This window comes from Phacochoerus africanus, chromosome 4 (assembly GCF_016906955.1).
Source record: "Phacochoerus africanus isolate WHEZ1 chromosome 4, ROS_Pafr_v1, whole genome shotgun sequence".
Lineage (NCBI taxonomy): Eukaryota > Metazoa > Chordata > Mammalia > Artiodactyla > Suidae > Phacochoerus > Phacochoerus africanus.
In genome coordinates, this window is record NC_062547.1 from 555,068 (window position 1) to 575,360 (window position 20,293).

General features: G+C 67.3%; 1 protein-coding gene across 3 annotated transcripts; it reads right to left on the reverse strand.

Annotated features, from left to right (window-relative positions):
• Positions 1-1,222: 1,222 nt before the first annotated feature.
• Positions 1,223-19,954, reverse strand: CHID1 (chitinase domain containing 1). Of its 3 annotated transcripts, none has more exons than XM_047774883.1 (13): positions 19,866-19,954; positions 17,420-17,575; positions 16,711-16,860; positions 16,465-16,597; positions 15,966-16,010; positions 15,280-15,386; positions 14,901-14,962; positions 12,118-12,210; positions 8,995-9,096; positions 8,339-8,494; positions 1,723-1,803; positions 1,517-1,559; positions 1,223-1,367 (listed from the first exon to the last, which is right to left on the reverse strand). In XM_047774883.1, the coding sequence occupies exons 2-13, from the start codon at positions 17,528-17,530 to the stop codon at positions 1,269-1,271; spliced, it is 1,182 nt and encodes a 393-aa protein (XP_047630839.1). In that variant the 5' UTR covers positions 17,531-17,575; positions 19,866-19,954; the 3' UTR covers positions 1,223-1,268. The 3 variants fall into 3 exon arrangements, with proteins under 3 accessions (XP_047630839.1, XP_047630840.1, XP_047630841.1); XM_047774884.1 differs by lacking the exon at positions 19,866-19,954 and adding an exon at positions 19,707-19,834; XM_047774885.1 differs by lacking the exon at positions 12,118-12,210.
• Positions 19,955-20,293: the final 339 nt, after the last annotated feature.

The following is a 20,293-nucleotide window of genomic DNA, read 5'->3' on the forward strand; positions in this document are numbered from 1 at the left end:
AGGCATCCAGAGCCAATGGCAAAGGGAAGTGAGAACGAGCTGCCAGCGCCTGCCGCCCTCGGGCTGGCACCTCTCTCCAGCCGGCTCGGGTTGGAGCCCCTGTTGGGCAGTGTGGGTCCCCACGCACCTCAGTGCAGAACTGCAGACGGGACCTCACACCCCGGCTCCACCGAGGTCCCACAGGGACGCGCAGGGCCTGTCTCCTCGGGGCCGACTCCACAGCCGCCCTGATGTGTTTCCCAGGCTCACTCTTCTCCCCTGTGGGCGCCCGGGGTGTCTCTCCGGGGTGCCCAGGCCCCCTCTCCCAGCTCCCACCCCCCACGCCAGAGCCCAGCGTCCAGGCAACCATGGCCAGCACCCTGTCACCTCGACTCACGTCCAGACAGACTCGTGTCATGGGTGCCTAACCCCTACACAGACACTCCAGAACCCAGTGCCCCTCCCGTCAGCCCTTCCGAGCCGGGCGACGAGCCAGGGCCCAGAGCTCTGCTCTTGGGCCCCGGGGACACACACAGCCGAGGGCACTGACTTTGTGTGAAGACCCCTCTGCAGCCCCATCCAGCCTCCCGTCAGGCCCAGTCCCACCTCCCAGCCCAGATCTGAGGGCCACTGCCCTGCCCCCGCCCCCCCCCAACAGCAGGCTGGCAGGGGTGGCCCAGGGGGCCTCTGCACAGGTGGGGGAGCCCGCCTGAAGCCCGCCCTGGCAGATGGGGGCTCCCCAGGTGGGCTGCAGCCCCAGCCAGAGCCCCCACCCACACTGTGACCCTGGTCCTTCCTCAGGACAGACCCGAGGGCCCCGCCAGGCCATGACCCCGAGGACAGGCACTCGGGTCCCCAGAGCCCTCTCCTGATCAAAGCAAGAGGGGGGCGCCAGGTGCCTGCTCGGCCCCCCACAAGCTTTGGCCTCACGGAGTCCCCAGGCAGCGCCAGGCCTGCTCAGCGTGATCACAGGGCTTGGCGTGCTGAGCCCCCAAGGTTTACCCCCAGATTGGGGCGGCGCCAGCTGTCCCTCGATGCCCAGAAATTCCGGCTTCCCGTTGCCTCCTGGGAGCACGGCTGTCCCGGTGGGCCATGGGCCTGCGGCGAGCTGTCATCCCACAACGACTGTGGCCCCCAGCGGGCTCCTGCTGCTGCCCGGGGGACTGCCCGCACCACGAGCTGACCAGGAGGCTGGGGTCCCGGGACGCCCCCCCCCGCCCCCGCCTGCGGCACGTACGGCACGGAAGGCAAAGAAGAGTCTTTATTGTGCAGGCCGGTCCAGGCCCAGCCTACAGCAGGTCGTAGAAGTAGTCCAGGCCCTGGCCCAGCTCCCAGATGGACAGCCCGACGCCCAACTCCCTGGCCAGCTCCAGCCGCACCTGCAAGGACTGAGGCCGGGGCGGCGTCGGTGCGGCTGCTCTGGAACTGGGCCCAGGCCTGAGCCCGCACAGCCCCCACCGCCTCGCCGGGGACCAGGGTTGTTGGCGGAGGGCTGTCCCTGCTGCCCCCACCCTGGCACTGGGCAGCCCACACGCACCTTCAGCGTCGGGTAGAAGACGATGTGCCTCCCGCCGCGGTTCCTGCAAGAGCGGGACCCCCTCAGGCCGGCCGGCTGGCCTCCCACTGCTGCCGCCGCCCCGTCCAGCCGAGGGAGGGCTGGGTGGGGAAGGCCCCCCGGGCTCCTCCTGGGCCCAGGCCCCCCGCCCCAACCCGCAAGCCCCCCCCGGGCCCCGCCTCGCTCACTTCTTGTACTCGAAGACGTGCTCTGCGGCCTGGCCGTCCCACGTGATCCGGGGCCTGTGGTCTTTCAGCGTCTGGATGTACCTGGGGAGGTGAGAGCGGCCGTGCATGCGGGAGCCCTTCCCTGCGCACCTGGCACCTGCAGGTGGCCGCGGCCATCATGGAGGGGTGAGCTCTCCTCCCTGGTCTATGCGGCGCTAGCAGCATGCAGGGCGCGCACTCAGCCTGGACTGAACAGAGGCCAGGAGGCAGGCCTGCGGGGCCAGGTCCTCACTGGGGGGGGGGGGGGGTCAGGACGGAGGGCTTCTGAGATGTGAGCAGAGGCCATAGCTGCGTTTCCAGGTGTAGTGTCAGGCACGCAGATGAAGAGCACCCATGTTGTGGGCATGGCCCTACTGGGTGGGTGGCACAGGCTGGCACTCCTGGGGGACCATGGGAGAGGCAGCCATTCCTGCAATTGTGTGTGTGTGTGTGTGTGTGTGTGTAGGGGGGGGAGCTCGAGCAAGCTGCAGCCTGGGAATGAACAAGGCCTGGGGGCAGCCTCCCCCAACCCTGTGGGGACACAGTCCGGGCCAGTGGTCTTGCAGCCCTTCCAGACACCAGGGTGCCCCCAGCCTTTCTTCCTTGCAGAGGACACAGCTGCCCCAGGCCCGCAGCAGGCCTGGCTGTGCTGCCAGAAGCCAGTGGTTCGAGCACACCTCCCACCCCAAACACAGCGAGGGCAGGCGGGGGGCCGGTTGCCCGAGGGAGGAGCAGGGTGCTGACCCGCGCCACCAGCCTCGGTGGCACCCTGGGGATCGCGGCTGAACGGAGCAGCCGTTTGGGAAATGCGAGGGGCAGCGGCAGTCGGGCCCTCCAAAGGCGGTCTGCACTGGTTCCCCATGGGGTCACGACCCGTCTGCCAGCTCTAATCACCCAAACGACACTGCCCCAGAGTAAAACAACACACCTGGAACCACCGACGTCACAGCTTGTGACCCCACCCCACCCTGCAGCCCGCCCACCCCTGCACCTCACGCCCCACCCGGGTTTGCAGGTGATGCCATCAGGCGGGCAGCTCTGGGCTCTTGGGTCACCCACTCCTCAGGGGGCCTCCAGAGGCTCAGGCTTGGTGGTGCAGTGATCGGGGGCGCCCAGGACCCCACACTTGCTGGCGGGCCCTGGGAGGTGGGGCCGGAGCCTGGGAGGGACGACTGGACAGAGGGCCCCCCCAGGAAGAGCGAGGCCGGGGGTGGGAGGAGGGCGACGCCCAGGGCGGCCGGGCCTGCCTGGGAGAAATGAGAAGGCAAAGGCGGTTAGGAGCTCGGAGGCCAAGGACCGGGACGGAGGTGGGGGCTGAACGAGGTGACGGGCTGAGAGCTCCCCGAACTGACTGTTCCTACCAACTGTCCAGGCGATGCGGGTGCAGGGAGGCTGACAGCAGGCGGGGCGGGGGCTCCCGGCTGACACACGCCGGGACGGAAGGGGTTGCGGCACGAGCCCCACGAGACGGACGCCGCTGGGCCCCGCGCTCGGAAACACTGACTTCACGCTGTGAATTCCAGCCCCGCACAAAGCCGACAAGGCCTCAGACTGATGGCTTCAAGGAACCGCGGACAGACCACAAAGGACACCAGACGGGCTGGCGAAGCTTCAGGGGTACTAGGAGGCACCCCCCAGGTTCTTTTTTCGTCGGGGGGCGGGGGGAGTCCATGGTGTGCAGTGGCTTGACATGAAACCTCAGTTCCCAGGCCCTGACCTCAGCTCACCGAGTGCCAACCACCTCACCCAGAACCCCACGCCCACCTGCCTGGCCGCTGGAGATGCCTGCCTCTGGGAGGATGGGGGGCACACAGCCCTGGAGGTGCGATCTCACCCAGGCTCCTCAGGGCCCCCGAGGTGCAGAATGAGGCCCAGGCGCCACAGGGCTGCTCAGCTGAGCACGGGGACCAGCACAGGCCTCCCTCTCTGCAGGGAGCGGCCACACACCCCCTGCGCAGGGCCAGGGCCAGGGGGAGAGTGGCCAGGCCCCTCGAGCCCCACTGAGGGGAGACTCAGGCGTGCCTGTCCCATTCGCTGCCCTTGGTTTTGGGCTACAGCTTCCCCCGAACACTCCTACTGTCCCCAACCCGAAGCTGAGAGCCAAGCAGACCCAGGAAAACACCCGCAGTTCCCAATGGGACAGGGCTGGGCAGATGCCACAAGCATTCAAGAGAAAACCTGAAAAGCCCACCAAAATCCAGACCTGCCAGACCCTGGCCTGTGACGAAGCCCTGAGGGCAAGGGAGGGGGCGGCCCCTCCAACCTGGGCCTGGCGGGGGGACCGTTGCTGGTGGGCAGAGACACGGACCCCAGGGGTGTGGTGAGGGAAGGGCTGATGGAAAGCTGGGGGGGGGTGCAGCCAACAACCGGGCACAGGATGTGTGTCCATGCGTCCCTCCCTGCCAGCCTGGTGCCCAGGCCACAGGCCAGTGAGACAGCCTCCCGGAACAGGGGCTCTGCAGCTAAGGGGACCCACGGAACAGCTCCCAGGTCTGCATTGGGGAGCATGGGAACCGGCAGGCAGGACGCCCCAGCTCCTCCCTGGGTGTCTCACAACCTGGGGTGAACATGCCACACACACGCCGTGGCCACAACAGGGTCTGTGTCAGGCAGGGATGGCAGATGGAGCGGGTCGGAGCCTAAGAGGTGCATGACCAGCCTCTAAGTACTGGCCCCACCCCAGCGGGCACAGAATGCTGGCCTGGCTGGCAGACGCCCCCCGCCTCCTCCCCCCTCAGGGTCCTGGCCATGCGCAGGGAGCAGATGGTGAGGGGGCTGAGCTCCCGCCGTCCGTGGGGGAAAACAGCCACAGAAAGCTGGGGTCTCAGTGCTGGAGACGCTGACACAGGAGGGCACAGTCCTGGGCCAGCATGCCTGGGCGCCCGTCAGCAGGAGGGCTGGAGAGCCCACATGGCCCTGGGGCTCGCCTGCCCTCGCACGTGGACCGTCACCTGCACAGGGAGCCAGGGCCGTTGCAGCAGGTTCCCGGGAACAACTGGCTGAGGGTGTGCCCATCAGCTGCCCTCCGGGGGTGCGGGGCTGCGAAAACCTTCTGTAGGGGCGGCTTCCCCTCCCCCGCCAAACAGACACCCACCCGGCACAGCCCTGCTAAGCTCTTCCATCTGGTGAACCAGATAAAAAGAATTTGGCCCTGAGAGGAGGCGGGCTGGTGTCCAGCCACAGGAGGGGCCTCCGCCCGCCACTCCCAGAGCCCCAACGCCCTGGGCAAGCGAGTCAACCCCACCCTGCAGGCCGGGGGGGTGGGGTGGGTGGGCGGGAGATCTGGCAGGAATGAAGGTCAATGCAACCCGTAGGGGCCACTGGGGGCTGGTTTCCCCAGCCCCCCCCCCCAAAGCTCACACGGGGTTACGGGTAGTGGGTGGCAGATGGCAGCGCCCTGGGAGGAAGGATGAGGTGGCAGGGGTGGGGCGCGCTCCGGATGAGCAGGGCAGGGGGATGGAGCCTCGGTGCGGGGGCTCCTGCTTCTGCCCTTCACCCCACCAAGGGCTGGGGAGCATCCGGGAGGCCTGCCCCCAGCCCCAGCCCACAGGGCAGTCGTGGCCTGGGGAGGTGGGGGCCTCGGGCAGCCCCACATCAGAGGCATCCACAGAGGCTGCTGTTGCCCCTGGGCACAGTGGTCAGCTGGTCACAGGCCTGTCCCTGGCAGGATCACCCTGGGGTCTGAACCACAGCCCCGCTGCACCAGCTTTTCTGCTCACGTGTGTCCTCTGGCTGGATGGGGCCTGCGAGAACCTTCTCCAGCGCCAGCTCATCAGCGAGTGGCACATCTGGGGTGGGGGTGGGGGCGGGGCTGGGGACCTGCTGGGGGGCAGTACAGCACACGTGTGCACCAAGCACACACACCTTTGGAACCAGGCCCCTCGGCACTGCAGGGGCCACGTGCTGCCTGTCACTGGGCCACGTGGGCTGTGTTGACGGCTGTAACAGCCCCACTCCCGAAACTACCACTGGACCACACTGAGTAAATGACAGCTCCTCACCCTCAGATGCTGGTATGAGATGAGCCGCCTGGGCCCCCCAAGGTCAGGAGGGAGCCCTGACCGCAGCAGCTCAGAGCGGGGCTGGATTTGGAAACGGGGGCTCTGAGGAGACGATAAATACAAAATGGCCAGGTGCTGGCTTCGGGTCCTGGTCCCACAGGACCGGGGGCCTTATGGGAAGAGGAGGTCAGGTCACAGACACACAGAGGGAGGGCACAGGGAGGAGGCAGCCGTCCCCATGCCCGGGAGAGAGGCCTTGCGAGGGACCAGCCCTGCCCACACCTGGGGCTTGGACTCCAGCCTTCAGGACTGGGGACAGGACGCTTCTGTGGCTCGAGCCTGGCTGTACTTGTGTCTGAGCTGCGGCGGTGGCACCCGACACCTCCCGCCCTCCCCGCCGGCCTGGGCCAGCAGAGCCCGGCACCAGAGCGGACTGGGGGGCACTGGTCCCCCGGTCTTACTCAGGCAGTCCTGGCTGGTGACGCCTCCCTCTGCAGCAGAAAGTGACCTCCCGCTCCCGGCCAGCCGGTCAGCAGCTACCATGGCCGGGCACCCTGTCGGGACTCGGGAAGGGAGCAGGAGGCGCCAGCAAGACTTCTGGAACCTCCTGGGGTCCCTGTGTCCAAGAAGGGCTGTGGTGGTGGGAGGGGCAGCACATAAGGGGCAGAGGGCAGCCTGCCAGGACGAGAGGGGGCTCTGAGGGGCCCCCTCTGTGGTGGGGAGACGGGGGTCATGCCCCGGGCCACCTCTCACCAGGCTGGATGGCCACAGCACTGCCCCAGCGGCGGGCAGGCCTGGGTTCAGGGACGCAGAGTGCCTGGCGCAGGGGGCAGGGAGAGAGGGGCTCCCTGGCCTGTGCTGGACCCCAGAGGCCCAATCCAGGGGTGGTCTGGAGGCTCTGCCCCAGAGCAGGAGGGACCCAGAAAACAGGGGAGCCCCCACCCCACTGGGAACAGCCCTCAAACCCAGCCAAGGGCCAACCCACCAGCCTTTGTCCTTTCCCAACGGCAGACCTGAGAAGTCCCTGGGGGCCGGCACCGAGCCAGAACGGGTGTCCGGCGGTGAACCATGCAGAGACTGCCCTGCAGACAGTGGCGTGGCAGCAGGCAGGCTGACTCAGATCCTGGCCTCTGCACCGCACCCAGGCAGGGCCAGGCCCTGGACAGAGGCCGGACGGCTTGCGGTTCCCAGGGGATGTGACAGCACTTAGAACATGCGTGGAGAGGGCCAGGGACACCCAAACGCCTGGCGTCCAACCAGGTGGAATGCGCAGCGTGGCAACAGCCCAGAGCAGAGGCCCATGGAGCTGCCCTCGGGGCCGCAGGGAGGGTGGCACTGCCTGCAGCCAAGTCGGGTCTGACCGGGCACAACGGGTCGGAAGGCCCGCAGCTGGCTGCCCACATACGGCGCTCGGGGCTCGGGGGACAGCAGGAGCGAAGCCCCAAATACACCGCAGAGGAGAGCGCGCCAGCACAGGAAGGGGACAGCCGCAGGTGGCATTGCCGGCAGACCAGACGCGACAAAGACGTAGTCTGGGAGCACGAAGACAGTGACAGAAGGCAAACGACAGACAACAAAGAGGGAGCGCCCGTCGTGGCTCAGCAGACACGACTCCGACTGGGATCCATGAAGATACGGGTTCGATCCCTGGCCTCGCCTTGAGCTGCGGTGGAAGCCACAGAGGCAGCTCGGACCTGGTGTTGCTGTGGCTGGGGTGTAGGTCGGCAGCTACAGCTCTGCCTCGACCCCTAGCCTGGGAACCTCCGTATGCCGTGGGTGCCGCCCTAAGAAGCAAAATACATACATAAATACATAGCTCAACGAAGACCCAGAACGAAGAACGAGGAGTCCCCGCTGTGGCGCAGGGGTTTAAAAACCTGACTGCAGGGGAGAGGCCACGGTGGAGGTGAGGATTCCGTCCCCGGCCGGGCCAAGTGGGTTAAAGGACCCAGCACTGCTGCAGCTGCCGTGCAGGTCACAGCTGTGGCTCAGATTCAATCCCTGGCCTAGGAACTTGCACGTGTTGTGGGTGCCAGCAGAGAAAGATACAACATTGCAGAATGAAATTAAGCCAAGTACAAGAAACACTGAGTCACCCCTGGGGAAGCACCAGGTGCTGGCGCTCCCTCGTGGAGCAGCCAGTAAAGATCTGGGGGCACAGCCGCGGCGCGGGTGCCGCTACAGCACAGGTTCAACCCCTGGCCTGGGAACGTCCACACGCCGCAGGCACGGACGAAGCAAACAAGGAAAAGCCCGTGCCGGGTGCTGGTGGGGACGCGCCCAGAGAACCGGGCGACCACCAGCATCTCGCGGGGAGAAGACACAGGAAGCAACAGCTTCAAAGTCCTGGAAGCAGTGGACAGCCCTGTGGCTGACGCCCAGCACGGAGCGAGGCACAGCTGAGAGGACCCAACACCAGCAGAGCCGCAGCAACGAGGAGCACGAAGGCGGAGGCAGGACGCCAGATGGGGCCCGAGTGCAGCCAGGCCACGTGCTGCTCGGGGACGCAGCCCTGCCAGCCCGGGGGAGGGTGGCACTGGGCAGCACCCCGCAGGCCCCAGCGTGTGGGTCACCCCTCCGCCGGCGGCCCCCCTCACCTGGCCCCAATGATGGGCTCACGGGCGTCCTTGGAGGCTGCGTAGTCCATGCCGTAGAAGTTGAGCCCCAGCAGGATCTTGCTCCGCCACCGGGACTTGGGGTCCAGGACCTGGACACAGGCCCGCACCCAGGACAGCGGTGCGTTGGGGCCAGGCCTGCGGGCCGAGGGAAGCAGCTCTCAGGGGCAGGCAGGGGCCCCAGGTGCCCCAGGCACACAGCGAGTCTCCTGCTGGACGCCTGGGCTGCATCCGCTTGACCCAGGACCCGTGCAGGGAGCTGAGCGGCTCAGGTGACGAACCGAGCCGGACAGAGGCAGTGGGAGGTGGCAGCGCGACACCGTGCCCCAGGCAGCCACTCCTGCCCAACATCTCCTGGGCAACAGGGCAGGCCCAGCACCGGCACCCACCACGCAGGGGCCGGGTCGAGGAGGCATGGACGGACACCCCGAGATGGTGACTCCATGGGGGCTGCCCAACGGGAGGCCAGGGGTGGCCTCTGGGGGCGCAGAGGCTGGGCCCTCCGCTCCCCTGCAGCTGAGGGCTGTGACGTGGCCCTGAGCAGGTGGGCTGGGGGCGGGGGGCGGGACCGCGCCTGAGCACCCGGCGGCCAGGCGAGAGCCTGGCCAGAGCCCAGCAGCCGCGGCGTCCGCACTCACTGCTGCGCCGTGGAGTAGTCGTAGGTCATGAGACTGAAGCCGTCCAGCAGGGGCGCCAGCTGCTCAAACTCCTTGTGCGTGAACACGCCCAGCTTGTTGGTCCTGCGACAAGACCACGTGATCACCACGGCCCAGCCCGCACGGCCTGCCAGCACCCCTGCCCCGGCTGACCCCTGGGCTGGCAGAGAGCTAGCTGGCTTGGTCGAGGGGGCTCCCAGCTCACGCCCCCTGCCCCAAGAAGACAGCCGAGGTCACTTTTCCTGGAAAGCATGGGCCCTCAGTGACAGGGACTGGCCCATAGCTGGGGCAAGGCTGCTTGGAGGGCAGGGGTGGCGCCGCGAGGGCTGGAGGCCCCGCAGACTCGGCTCTCCTCCCGCAGTGAGCCAGGGTGCCATCGGCCCAGCCCTACGGCGGGCATGGGTGCCCGGGGCCAGCCCCGAGACCTCCTCTTTGCCTCAAGCAGGGCGCCCTCCCTCCAGGGCCTCAGGCCTGAGCTGGGTGGGAGCCCCCGTGGCCTGGGCTGTGAGCCTACCTGCTCCACCTGCAGGGGCCCCGTGGACTCTGCCCTGCCCCTGGTGGGGGCTCTCTGCATCCCCTACCCCCACAGAACAAGCCAGGACCCCTCAGCCGGCACCCAACGCTCTGGCGCCCCCCACCCCCACCCCAGGCCAACCGCCTCGGGCCAGTGCAGGCTCCGGGCACAGTCACTGGTCCTGTCTCGTGGACACTGCTTGCAGGGACACCAAACCAGGGCTTCTCCAGCCTCTCCACAGCTGCTCCACTTGGCAGCCTGGACTGCAGGGGGGACTCCAAAGCACAAGCCCCCCTGCCCACAGCTGCCCTCCCAGGATGGGAGCAGAACCGTCAGCCTGTAGGCCCAGGTCCACCCCTCCCAGGCCAGCCAGCGGCCCCTGAGCTCTCCAGCCTGGACCTGCTCCATGGGTGACCCCTGCCCACTGCCCTGCAGAGACTTCCACACTGAGGATGCAGGCTACGCGGGGCCCCAGACGATGTGCGGGGGCGGGGGGGTGCGGTCAGCCTCTAAGCAGAGAGGCCCCCCACCCTGCTCACTATGGGGAGACACCCGCCCTAAGCCAGTGGGGTGGCCAGAGGAGGCACAGCCCACGCCAAGGTGGCACCTGCCTGTGAGGATGCGAGCTCGCTGCCGGGCAGGTCCTGGGAGGAAGCCAGCTGAGCTCAGAACCCCAGCACCTTCCCGGGGGGCCCAGGAGCTACACGCCCACCACCGCCTGAGGAGCCCAGTGAGGACCAACTCAATGCCCTTCCTCAGTGAGGACGCCAAGCTCTAATCAAACCAGCTGATGGGTGCTGGACGGCTGGGGGCTGAGCCGGGACCTTGGGAGCAGAGCGCAAGGTCGGGATGGCCACCTGTCCCAGCAGTGCCCGGTGGGAGGCCCCAACAGAAGCACGGAGCAGCAGCTGGCGCCCGGCCCACGCGCCCGCGGGCAGACCGCTCCTGGACCTGCTCCTCCCATGCACCACCTGAGACCAGTGACACTGCAGAAAGCACCAGAATGACGCTTTACAGTTCACTGGCTCCTCTGCCAGGGCTGCTGCTGGCAAGCGTGCGAGGGGGAGGGGAAGGAAGAGGAGGATGGGGGTGGGTGGGGGAGGGGGAGGGGGATGGGGAGGGGGGAGGAGGCGCAGAAAAGTCAAGGACCAGGCAAACTCCAGGCCGCTAGAGCTGCTGGAGCCAGCAGGGCCCACTGCTCAGGCCTGCGTCCCCCAAACACACCCTTGACTGCAGGAGGAGCAGGCTAGACGGGCACACAGCGCACCAGCAGTGCCCAGGACCCTACTCCAGCCCTGGCTGCCCTGGCCCCTCGTCACTCTCTAGACTGCCACGCAGAGGGTGCTTCCGCCCGAGCTTTGCGGGCTGAGGGGTGGCCCCAGGTCGCACCATCCAATTCCAGCCCAGGGGCCAGGGTCTCAGAGGCCCGGGCAGAAAAGGCACCGACTGTGAAGCTGCCCCCCGCCCTGACCCTAACCCGCCTGCCCTTCCAAGCCAGGCCCAGAGACAGGCCCTCTAGGGGCGTCTGGCCCACGCACCCTCCTGCCCTCTCTCTTGGGCACAACCAGTCCCAGTCTGCCCCGTGCACCTGTCAGGAGCTGCAAGGCCCCATGGGGGCAGAAGGATGGTACACAGCTTGGCGGGGGGCAGGCAGCAGATTGGGCCGCAAGACCTGGCAGCTCCTGAGCCTGAGAGGCTGCCTCAACTTCCCAGAAGCTTGTCTTCACCGACGGCCCCAACCCCAGCACCCCACCCCAAGGCATTACAGGCACCAGGAGGCCCTGGAAACGGGCGTTGGGTCTGCACCTGAGCCCTCAGGCTGTGACTGCCTGGCGCCCCAGCCCTCCCAGGCCAGCGCCCCTCTTCTACCATGGGAAGTCCCGACAGCCCAGCCTGGGTGTGCCCTTGGCCCTGCTGCTGGCCCCCACAGCGCGCACAGCCTCAGGTCCTGCAAGGGTGGGGAGGAGAGCCGGACGGGAGGCTGACGATCAAGGCCCAACGGGCCCCAGAGACGCAGAGTCCGGGCCCCTGCAGCCAGGCGGCGTGGTGTCGGCCTCAACCGCACGATGCCTGGCAAGACCCTCCGTGCAAGGCTATCGGCCTGCGGGCATCAGGGCCCCGAGGCTGTCCGACTTGGTCCTGTTAATCAGCCTGTGCTGCAGAGCGAGCCACCGGCCACAGGGTGACGAGGTGGTGCCTCCTCCCGGAGCAGGGGCCCAGGACCCCCACGTCTCCGCCCGCACCCCCACATCATGATCCAGCCTCCTCTGGACCCAGCAGGGGCTCTGGGAGAGGGAGCAGCCGGCCAGGTGGCGGGAGCCACGACCACCGCTCTGACCTCCCGAGGCCTAAAGCGTCACAGGCCCGGCGCCACGGAGCTCCTGGGCTTTGCCTGGGAGCTGGCGGGCGTGAGTCTAATGACGGAGCCCTGCAGGCGACGTGGCTTCAAGGGTCTGGGTGGAGGACACAGGGTGGACGAGCTGGCCGGCAGGACGCGCCGAGGAGCCCGTCCCCCTTCCTGTGGCCACGTGCACTGCCACGACCTGTGCCAGGACGGGGACGGGGGAGGCCGGGCGGGGCCCGGCACTTACCCGGGGGCGATGGCGGGGGGGATGACCAGGAGGGCCAGCAGCCGGGCCTGGTGCAGCGCCTCGACCACGTGGGTGAGCATGTGAATGAGGCCCCTGCGAAGGAGCGGGGACAGGTCAGGAGCGACTCGGCTGGGATGCGTCACCACCGTCTGCCCGGGAGGCCCAGGCTCCGGAGGCCCCTCGCAGCGGACGCCTTGGCACCAGGGCAAACCCATGGATGCCCCGGGACTCACCCTCCACCCCAACCGGCCGGCCCCACCCCGTGTTTCCTCACGCTCAAGGTCACCCCAAGAGGAGGGCAGAGAGCAGAGACGGGTCCAAGCAGCGCCCCATCTCCCCCCAACCCTCCCAGACACAAAGCCAGGCAGGGGGTGAGCAAGGAGCAGGGAGGACCCAGCGTGCGAGCCTGCCGGTGGTGGGTTCGCCCAGGCTGCCAAGAACCTCCCAAGGGCTGGAAGGCCGACTCCGCTCTCAGGGCGGGGGCCTCGTCTACCCAGCCCCCACCTGGCAGCCACCAAAGCGGGGGTGAGGGCCGCCTCGGGCAGTGAGCCGCCAGGTGGGGGCAGCACGCGCGGTGGGACAGCCTGGGAGCACCCGCCAGGACACCTCCGTCCCCACGGCACGTGGACTGCAGATGAGCCCCAGCCTGCCGGCCACACCGCTAGGCGCTCAGGTCTCGGGCCACTCTGATTGGGTGTCCACTCTGGCCTGGCCCCAGGGATGGACCCTGGGTCCTTCCCTGAGGAGCCACCTCTGGAGAAGAGGCCGCCAGTCCTGTCCGCTGCGTGCAGCCATGTCAGGGGGGCTGGGGTGCCTGGGCTCACAAGAGCGGGGCAGAGCTGGGCAGGAGGTGCCTCCAGCCCCAGGGCAGGGCTGCAGGCGCCCGTGAGGGCAGGGCAGGCATGTTATCCAGCTCAGGCTGGGCCGTGGAGGCTCCCAGAGCCTCCTGGGTGGCCTAAGCTCCCACGGGAGCCTGGTGCCAAGGTGACCCCCTCTGGCCCTAGCACGGGAGGCTCAAGAGCGGCCTCGGAGGAGCATGCGTGCTGGAGGTCAGCCCCCTAGCATCCGTCACTGTCACTTGCCTGGCTGGCTGCTGAGCCCATCCTGGGCTTGGCATCCCTGTGAGGGGAGAGGGGACCTTGTGGCCTGGGGGCGGCCCCTGCCTGGCAGAAGCGGAGTCTGCTGGGATGGAGGCCGCCCGCCTGCGCCTGTGAGCTGCTGGGTGTGAACAGAGGAGACAGGCCCCACGCGGTCGGTCCCTCCAGGAGGCTTTCAGGGGAGGGGCCCGGGGGACACAGTGCCATCGCCCCCCATCATGCCAAAGAGGCCGGGGGCGCCTGCCCCACAGCATTTGCCGACAACGGCCCTTCCAAGCTGAACATGTTTCCGGAAGGAAATAAGGTCCTCGGGCACCCAGTCAGGAGCCTGAAGCGGGTGACAGGTGGGGACAGGAGCATGAGCGTCCCGACACACCTCGCCATGGCCAGGCCCGTTCTGGGGAGCAGCGGGCTCCTGGGCAGTGGCGTCCAAAGCCATCTGCCAGGCTGGCTGGTCTCTGCCCTCCTCCAGGCCCAGCACACGCGCCAGCTGCTCTGCCCTGCCTCACCCTGCTGCGTGCTTGCCGTGCCACCCCCCAGCCGGAGTGCTGACAGGACGAAGCTGCCTCCTGCCCGCCCTCCTCGGAAGGTAACAAGGTCACCACCCAGCAAGGACCGAGGCAGAGCTGGGGGCAGGGGTCGGGGCGTCTCTCAGCCAAAACCCAGGGCCGCCAACCCGCAGGTGCTGTGTTGGCTCTGGACGGCCAGGGGACCCCTTGTGCTCTCCGCCTGGCCCCCTCTCACTCATCTTCCCCTCGACTCTGGCTTCGAGGCCTCCCAGGGCAGAACTGGACAGAGCGAGAGCTTTTCCAAAGACCCGCTGGGGTGGGGGTCTGAGCACAGAAGCAGGAACCTGTGGCTGGGGGCCCATGGCCACAGCGGACGGCGGAGTCCCCTACCCCCGTGAGGGTGGACACCCCAGACACGCCCAGCTTCAGGCACACCTGCCCCAGGGCCTGGGGCAGGAGTCCAGTCCCTCGCTGCACGGCCCCCAACAGCGTGCCTTTTGCCTGCACGAGAGACAGAGACCCTGCAGATGCACCTTCCAGCAGGCAGAGCACAGCCCCAGGGGAGGCCTGCCCAGCGGCCCCTCTTCGGCTGGGCAGCTCGGAAGAAGTGGGCCTCAGGCCGCACCGAGCTGGGGCTCCTGCCGGCAGAAAAGGCAGGGAAGGCCAATCCCAGGGCTGGCACTGGCCGCCTGGGCTGCACCACCGCTCTGCGCCCTGAGTGGAGATCTGTCCTTCCCCTGTCACCTGCGGGGCAGACCCCCAGCCCCGAAGAACCAGGGCAGCAGCCACTGCAGGTGACCCTCCCACCGTCCCGCTGGGTCCCTCTGGCTGAGGGGAGTCTGGCCCACGAGCCTGGCCGCACAGCACCCTCCTGGGCGGGCCGAGGCAACGCCTGTGGGTCTGGGTGGCCACTTCTGTTCCCAGAGGACCCTGTGGCCCTCTGCTCCGGGGCGCCCGCCCCTTCTCGAGGTTCCCGGGAAAGCTCCGCCACGCTGACCACGGAGGCCTCGCAGCCGGACAGCCGCCCACAGCCGCCCCGGGCTCTCGGAGCCGCTCTTTCTCAGGTGCCCTCCCACCCCGGGTGCAGACCACGGGAAGAAGGCCCTTCTCCCAGCCGGGGCCCCCACACCCTCCCCTCAGCCTCCTCCCGCCATGCGCGCGCCGCCAGGCCGCTCACACGTGCTTCTGGATCAGCAGCTGGTTCCAGACCTCCACCACGAAGCCATCGAAGCGCTGGCTCTGCAGGGAACGGGGCAGGTGAGGGGACCCCTGGGAGGAAGGTGTGGGGGGGGGGCACAGGGCCAGTCCCACTTCCTGCAGCTCCGAGGGAGGCAGCACGGCCCCACAAAGAGCCAGGCGCAGCGGGGCTGGGCTCCCTCGCCGCCCCCCTCGTGGCCCAAGCCCTGGGGTCCTCAGGGCCTAGCACCGGCAAGCCAGGGTGGGCGGCCGCCCAGGAGGGCAGCGGGCAGGGTGTCCCCAAAGGCAGCCCCTGCGCCCACGGCCCTTGGGGTCGAGGGGGAGCCCCGGGCAGGCGTGCGGCCCCAGAGAGGCGTCACCTTGGCCACCTGGACCACAGTCCTGCTGAGCTCCTCTATCTCGTCCTCGCTGTCCAGGACGTTCCGGAAGTCCTCGTACGTCCAGTCCTCAAACCGGAGCCGAGGCACTGGGGACAGACCCACAGGGACGGCGACCCTCTGAGGCTCGGCCCTCCGCCTCCAAGGCGGAGGGACCCGAGCATCGTCCTGCCAGCCGTGTGGCCTGGCGAGGGAGGGGCACCTGGGCGGCGGGAAGGACAGGGGTGCCGAGCCTCTTCTCCCCTCGCCAGGTCGCTCTCGCTGGACCGTCCTCCAGCGGCTCCCCATGCGGCCGACTGCACGGCCCCTCCTGCCCCTGCCCCGCGGCTCGGCCGCTCCGTCCTCCCAAGCCGCCCGCTCCCCAGCGCTCTCTGCACTCCCTCCCTCGTGGGCTGTGAGCCCCGGGCCAGGCCGGGGCAGGGTAGGTGCCACTCTTGGGCACAGCCCCCAGGGCCTCCACCTGCTGGCGGGCAAGCGCAGATGGAGGAAGGCAAGAGGTGGCCTCGCGGGGCTGAGCCCTGGGGAAGGAGGGAGGGAGGCCGCGGGCTCGGCTGCACCGCGGCCGGGGCAGGGACCCACGGCAGCACGGCCTGGCTCACCAGGACCTCCGCCCCGGGGCGTAGAGCCTAAGGGCTGCCACCCTGACCACCCAGGCCCACTGGACTCACCTATGCGGAGGCCCTTGGTCTGCTTCCTGACAGCTCGCATCCACCCTGTGGGACGTGGTGAGAGCGGTCGACGTGGGGACAGAGCGCTGTGCCCGTGAGAGAATGGGGGCAGAGGAGGGCAGCAGCAGGACAGCACCTGCCCCGGCCACCCCCGGCCGCCCCCTCCTCCCCGGGACCGTTTCTCGGTGCTAAGGGGCATCCAGAGGCCAGGCCCCGATGCTGCCTTGGCTGTGACCCGACCCACTGCCCTCCTGGCATCAGGGAGCGGCTGCAGGGCTGCAACCAGCTCACGCCTCGCCTCCTGAACCCAAGAAGGGGGGACATCCGTGTACACTCAAGCGCAAGCCCCCCAAACCAGGTGTCAGGACAGCCAGGCCCTCACGCCCTCCTGGACACTCTGTCCTGGAGGCCTCCCCCCGGACAGCGCACGCACAGACGCCTCCCCGCCCCCCCCCCCGGAGACGCCAGGGACGAGGGCGGACGAGCCGCGGGGACAGACCTTGGTCCACGTCGTCGAGGCCTGTGACCTCGAACATCTCGCGGCCGTGCCGCCTCAGCTGCAGCCACACGGGCGCCACGTGGGTGAACTTGCCCGCAAAGATCTTGGCGATGTCGTAGCCGTGGCTGTTCCACTGGCAGAGAACAGAGAGGGGGTGAGTCGGCCTGCCGCCGGGGCCCCAGATCCGCTGCTGTGGGCCGGGGCGCCACCCCGCCCTTGGACCCGTCGCCCCAGGGCCCCGCGTACTGGAGTGACGTAGCCCAGGACGTCCCCGGCAAAGTGCTTCCTGAGGGCCTTCGCGGAGCAGTAGCTGCGATGCTCAAGGACCACGTCCTCGGCTCTGAGGTCTGTCACCACCAGACCCCGCTCCTGGACGGGCGCGCCCGCAACCTGAGTCTGCAACAGAAGAGCCGACGGGAGAGGCCTTGCAGCGCGGCGCGTTAAGGGCCTGGCGCCACTGCTGTGGCCCACGTGGTTCCTGGCCCGGGCGCTTTACATGCCCGGGGGCAGCCGAGAGTAAATGAAGAGATAAGTAAAACAAGAGGGGAAAATACCTCAAATCACACTTGGTCTCAGTGCACCATGCCAAAGGGCGCGTGAGCCACCCACAAAGAGTGAAACTATAAAGCCAGGGACAAAAGCCTCAGGAGACAGCCACGCGGTGGCCCTCTCCGCAGCAGGGACCCCTCTGCCCCCTGGGGCCCATCCAGCAAAACAGTAGCCAAGCCCGGCTGCCCCGTGTTTGACTCGCTCGACTGCGTGGACGTTACAGAACTGCACCAAGCAGGGGACGGGCGAGGGGGGCAGACACAGAGGGCAGGGGAGGCGCAGACAGGGGATGTGGTCCCAGGAGATGAGCTCGGCGGGCCCCCCCCCACCCCAGCACCACAGGCTGGCTCCCTCGGGGCCCCCCGGCCAGAGCCCCAGCTCTGGGCTCACCGCCCCGCCGCCCTACCTTCTCCGGCAGCGTCTTGGAGGCGGCCTTTTTGGCGTCGGACTTCGATAGGGTGCCGTGAGCAGAGCCGCAAGCCAGAGCGAGCCAGAGCGCGCCAAGGAGGCTTCGCATGGTGTGGGCCTGTCACGGCAGGGTCCAAGCTCGGGGTCCGGGGGGCTGCAGAGCAAGCAGAGCCTGTGGGCACCAGCGGCGGGGGGGCCCCTCCCCTACTGGGGCACGTGCCCTCAGGGAGCAGGGCTCCTCGTAGACACCCAGACGGGGCCCTCCCTGCCGCAGGCAGAGAGCCCTCCCGCCTCAAGGCCGCCCTAACCAGAGGCAGCCCCCTGGGAAAAGGCTGGCTCGCCACCCGCTTAGACCCAAAGAAATCCTAGTGCGAACGAACAGAGCTGCGGAAAGGACTGGAAGACGTGGGTTCTGTGTACGAAGCTCAGGGGCAGGGGGTCCTGGGGAGGCTTTTGCACTTAAACCAGCAACAGGAGCTGTGGCCTAAGAAAACATCAACGGAGCTGACTATATAAAAACGCAAAAGCTGGAGTTGCGGTGCAGCGGAAATGAATCCGACCAGTATCCACGGAGATGCTAGTTTATTTATTTACTTCATAAGTAAATACATGAAACAAAAAAATACTTGGAATGTACTTCACAATGAATTCCTAATAACCTACCTCTAACATGCAAAGAGCTGTGTTACAGATCAAAAACAGAAGACAAGCCAACAAAAATACCCCACGACAGGACAGGAGTTCCGGACGTGGCTCAGGGGTAAGGAACCTGACTGACATCTGCGAGGATGCAGGTTCCATCCCTGGCCTCGCTCAGTGGCTTAAGGATACAGTGTTGCCATGAGCTGTGGGGCAGCTGCGGTGCAGATGTGATCTGGTGTGGCTGTGGCTGTGGTGCAGGCCTGCAGCTACAGCTCTGATTGGATCCCTAGCCTGGGATCCTACCTAAGCTGTGGGTGCGGCCCTAAAAAGACAGAAAACAAACAAACAAAAAGGACCTGGTGTGGCTGTGGCTGTGGTGCAGGCCTGCAGCTACAGCTCTGATTGGACCCCTAGCCTGGGATCCTACCTAAGCTGTGGGTGCGGCCCTAAAAAGACAGAAAACAAACAAACAAAAAGGACAAAAAAGGAAAAAAAGCAAGCAAGCAAGCATTTCGGCCCAGCACTGGCAAGGACTAGGGGTGACACTACGCTGATGGCCAGGGCAGCAGTCTCTCTCACAGCCGTTCCTCGGAGCCCACGTTGGTAAAATCTTCTTGGTGAAGCACTCTCACGTTTCCTATGCCATTTTTTAAGAAACTGGTTTTTATCTATCAAATCTCACCACTTGGCAAGGTGCAATCTGAGAAATGCTGGCCCATGGGCCCTGGGTGTCTGACACCAACAGCTGGTAGGACCCCTGAGCCGACGGCCTCGTGAGCAGAAGGCATACAAACTGTTGCCTTTGAGCACAAGGTTTGGAGCCAGCTGTGTTTGTGCACCGGGGAGGGTCACATGTGCTCTCGCATGGGAAGGTGGTGTAAGAGCAGGACCACAGCTCTGGCAGATGTTTTTTTTTTTTTTTTTTTGTTCTAGGGCTGCAAGTGCAGCATGTGGAAGGTCCCAGGCTAGGGGATGAAGTTCCTGCACCACAGCCCAGCAACACCGGATCCTTAAGCCATTGAGCAAGGCCAGGAATCGAACACACACCCTCATGATACTAGCTGGGGTTCATTACCACTGAGCCACAAGGGGAATTCTCTCCAGCCGAGGTTTTGATTAACCACTAGTTCTGTCCGCACTCGGGCTGCAGGTGCTGTCCTTGTTCCCTCCACAGATGAGGCTGAGGCACCAGCTCGACCGTGGGAAGGAAGCAGGGACTCCACCAGGCACCCACCCGCTGGGCCTGGCCGCTGGGGGCTCAGGCCTAGGTGGACCCTCCAGCGTGGAAAAGGTGCAGCCTCCAAGGTTTGGGGCAGAGGCAAAGAGGGAGCCAGCCTAGTGCACCCCAACATGCATCACGCCACCTCTGCCACACCAAGGAGGTGCTGCTCAGCGTACTGCCTCCCCGACCCTGGCTCTGCGCCCCTCCTGCCCACGCCCACACCCCGTCTCACCCACACCTCCGGTCCAGACCCGCGGAAACACCCATTCCCACACTCCTCTCGTCCACACCACCACACTGGTTCCTCTACCCCCTCTCATGCACACCAGGTCTTACCGCCCCCCTCCAGTGCACACCCGCGCACAACCCCTCTCGTCCACACCCCCCATACGCCAGTTCCCACACCGACTCTCGTCCACACCCGCTCACACATCCGTTCTCCCTTGCACCACGCCTCCTGCTCTCCCGTGCACTCCGCGCGCCCACTCCGCGGAGGGTAACTGAGACCGTAGGAGGCGAGGAAGCAGGAGCCGGCACGCAGGGCGCGGACGCCACCCCCACCAGCCGCTGCGGGATTCACCTTCATGTCCCGGAGGCCGACCGGAACAAACTCGCGCGTGGCCGGAAGACGCTCACGGCCACCACCGGAAGTCCCGCCCGGGACGCCTGCGCGCCGCCGCCGCGCTAGGCATGCTGGGGGCGGGGCCTGGTGGTGGGTGGGGCGAGTCGAGGGGTGGAGCCTATACGGGGAAGGAAGGGTGAGGGGCGGGGCGGGGCCGAGGGCGGGGCGGGGCCGAGGGGCGGGTCCTGTGGGAGGAGCTGGCTGAGAGGTGGAGCCGGGAGCTGGGCCCCGCGTCAGCCGAGCGGGCAGGTGGGCTCAGGGAGACCGAGAGTCCGGCGCGTGCGCTGACCCTGGCCTGCTGCGCGCCCCAGGCTCTCCCAGGAACCCAACGCCCTCGCTCGAAAGCTCGCACAGGAGTCTCGGTTCCGTTGAGCTCGCGGCCCCCT

Coding starts and splice junctions, on each gene's coding strand:
- CHID1 (XM_047774883.1), bottom strand. CDS start 17,530: ATGCGAAGCCTCCTTGGCGCGCTCTGGCTCGCTCTGGCTTGCGGCTCT. Junction 16,598..16,710: donor TCCTGGGCTACGTCACTCCA/GTACGCGGGGCC, acceptor GTTCTCTGCCAG/TGGAACAGCCACGGCTACGA. Junction 1,804..8,338: donor GAGCCCATCATTGGGGCCAG/GTGAGGGGGGCC, acceptor TCACCTCCCCAG/GTACATCCAGACGCTGAAAG.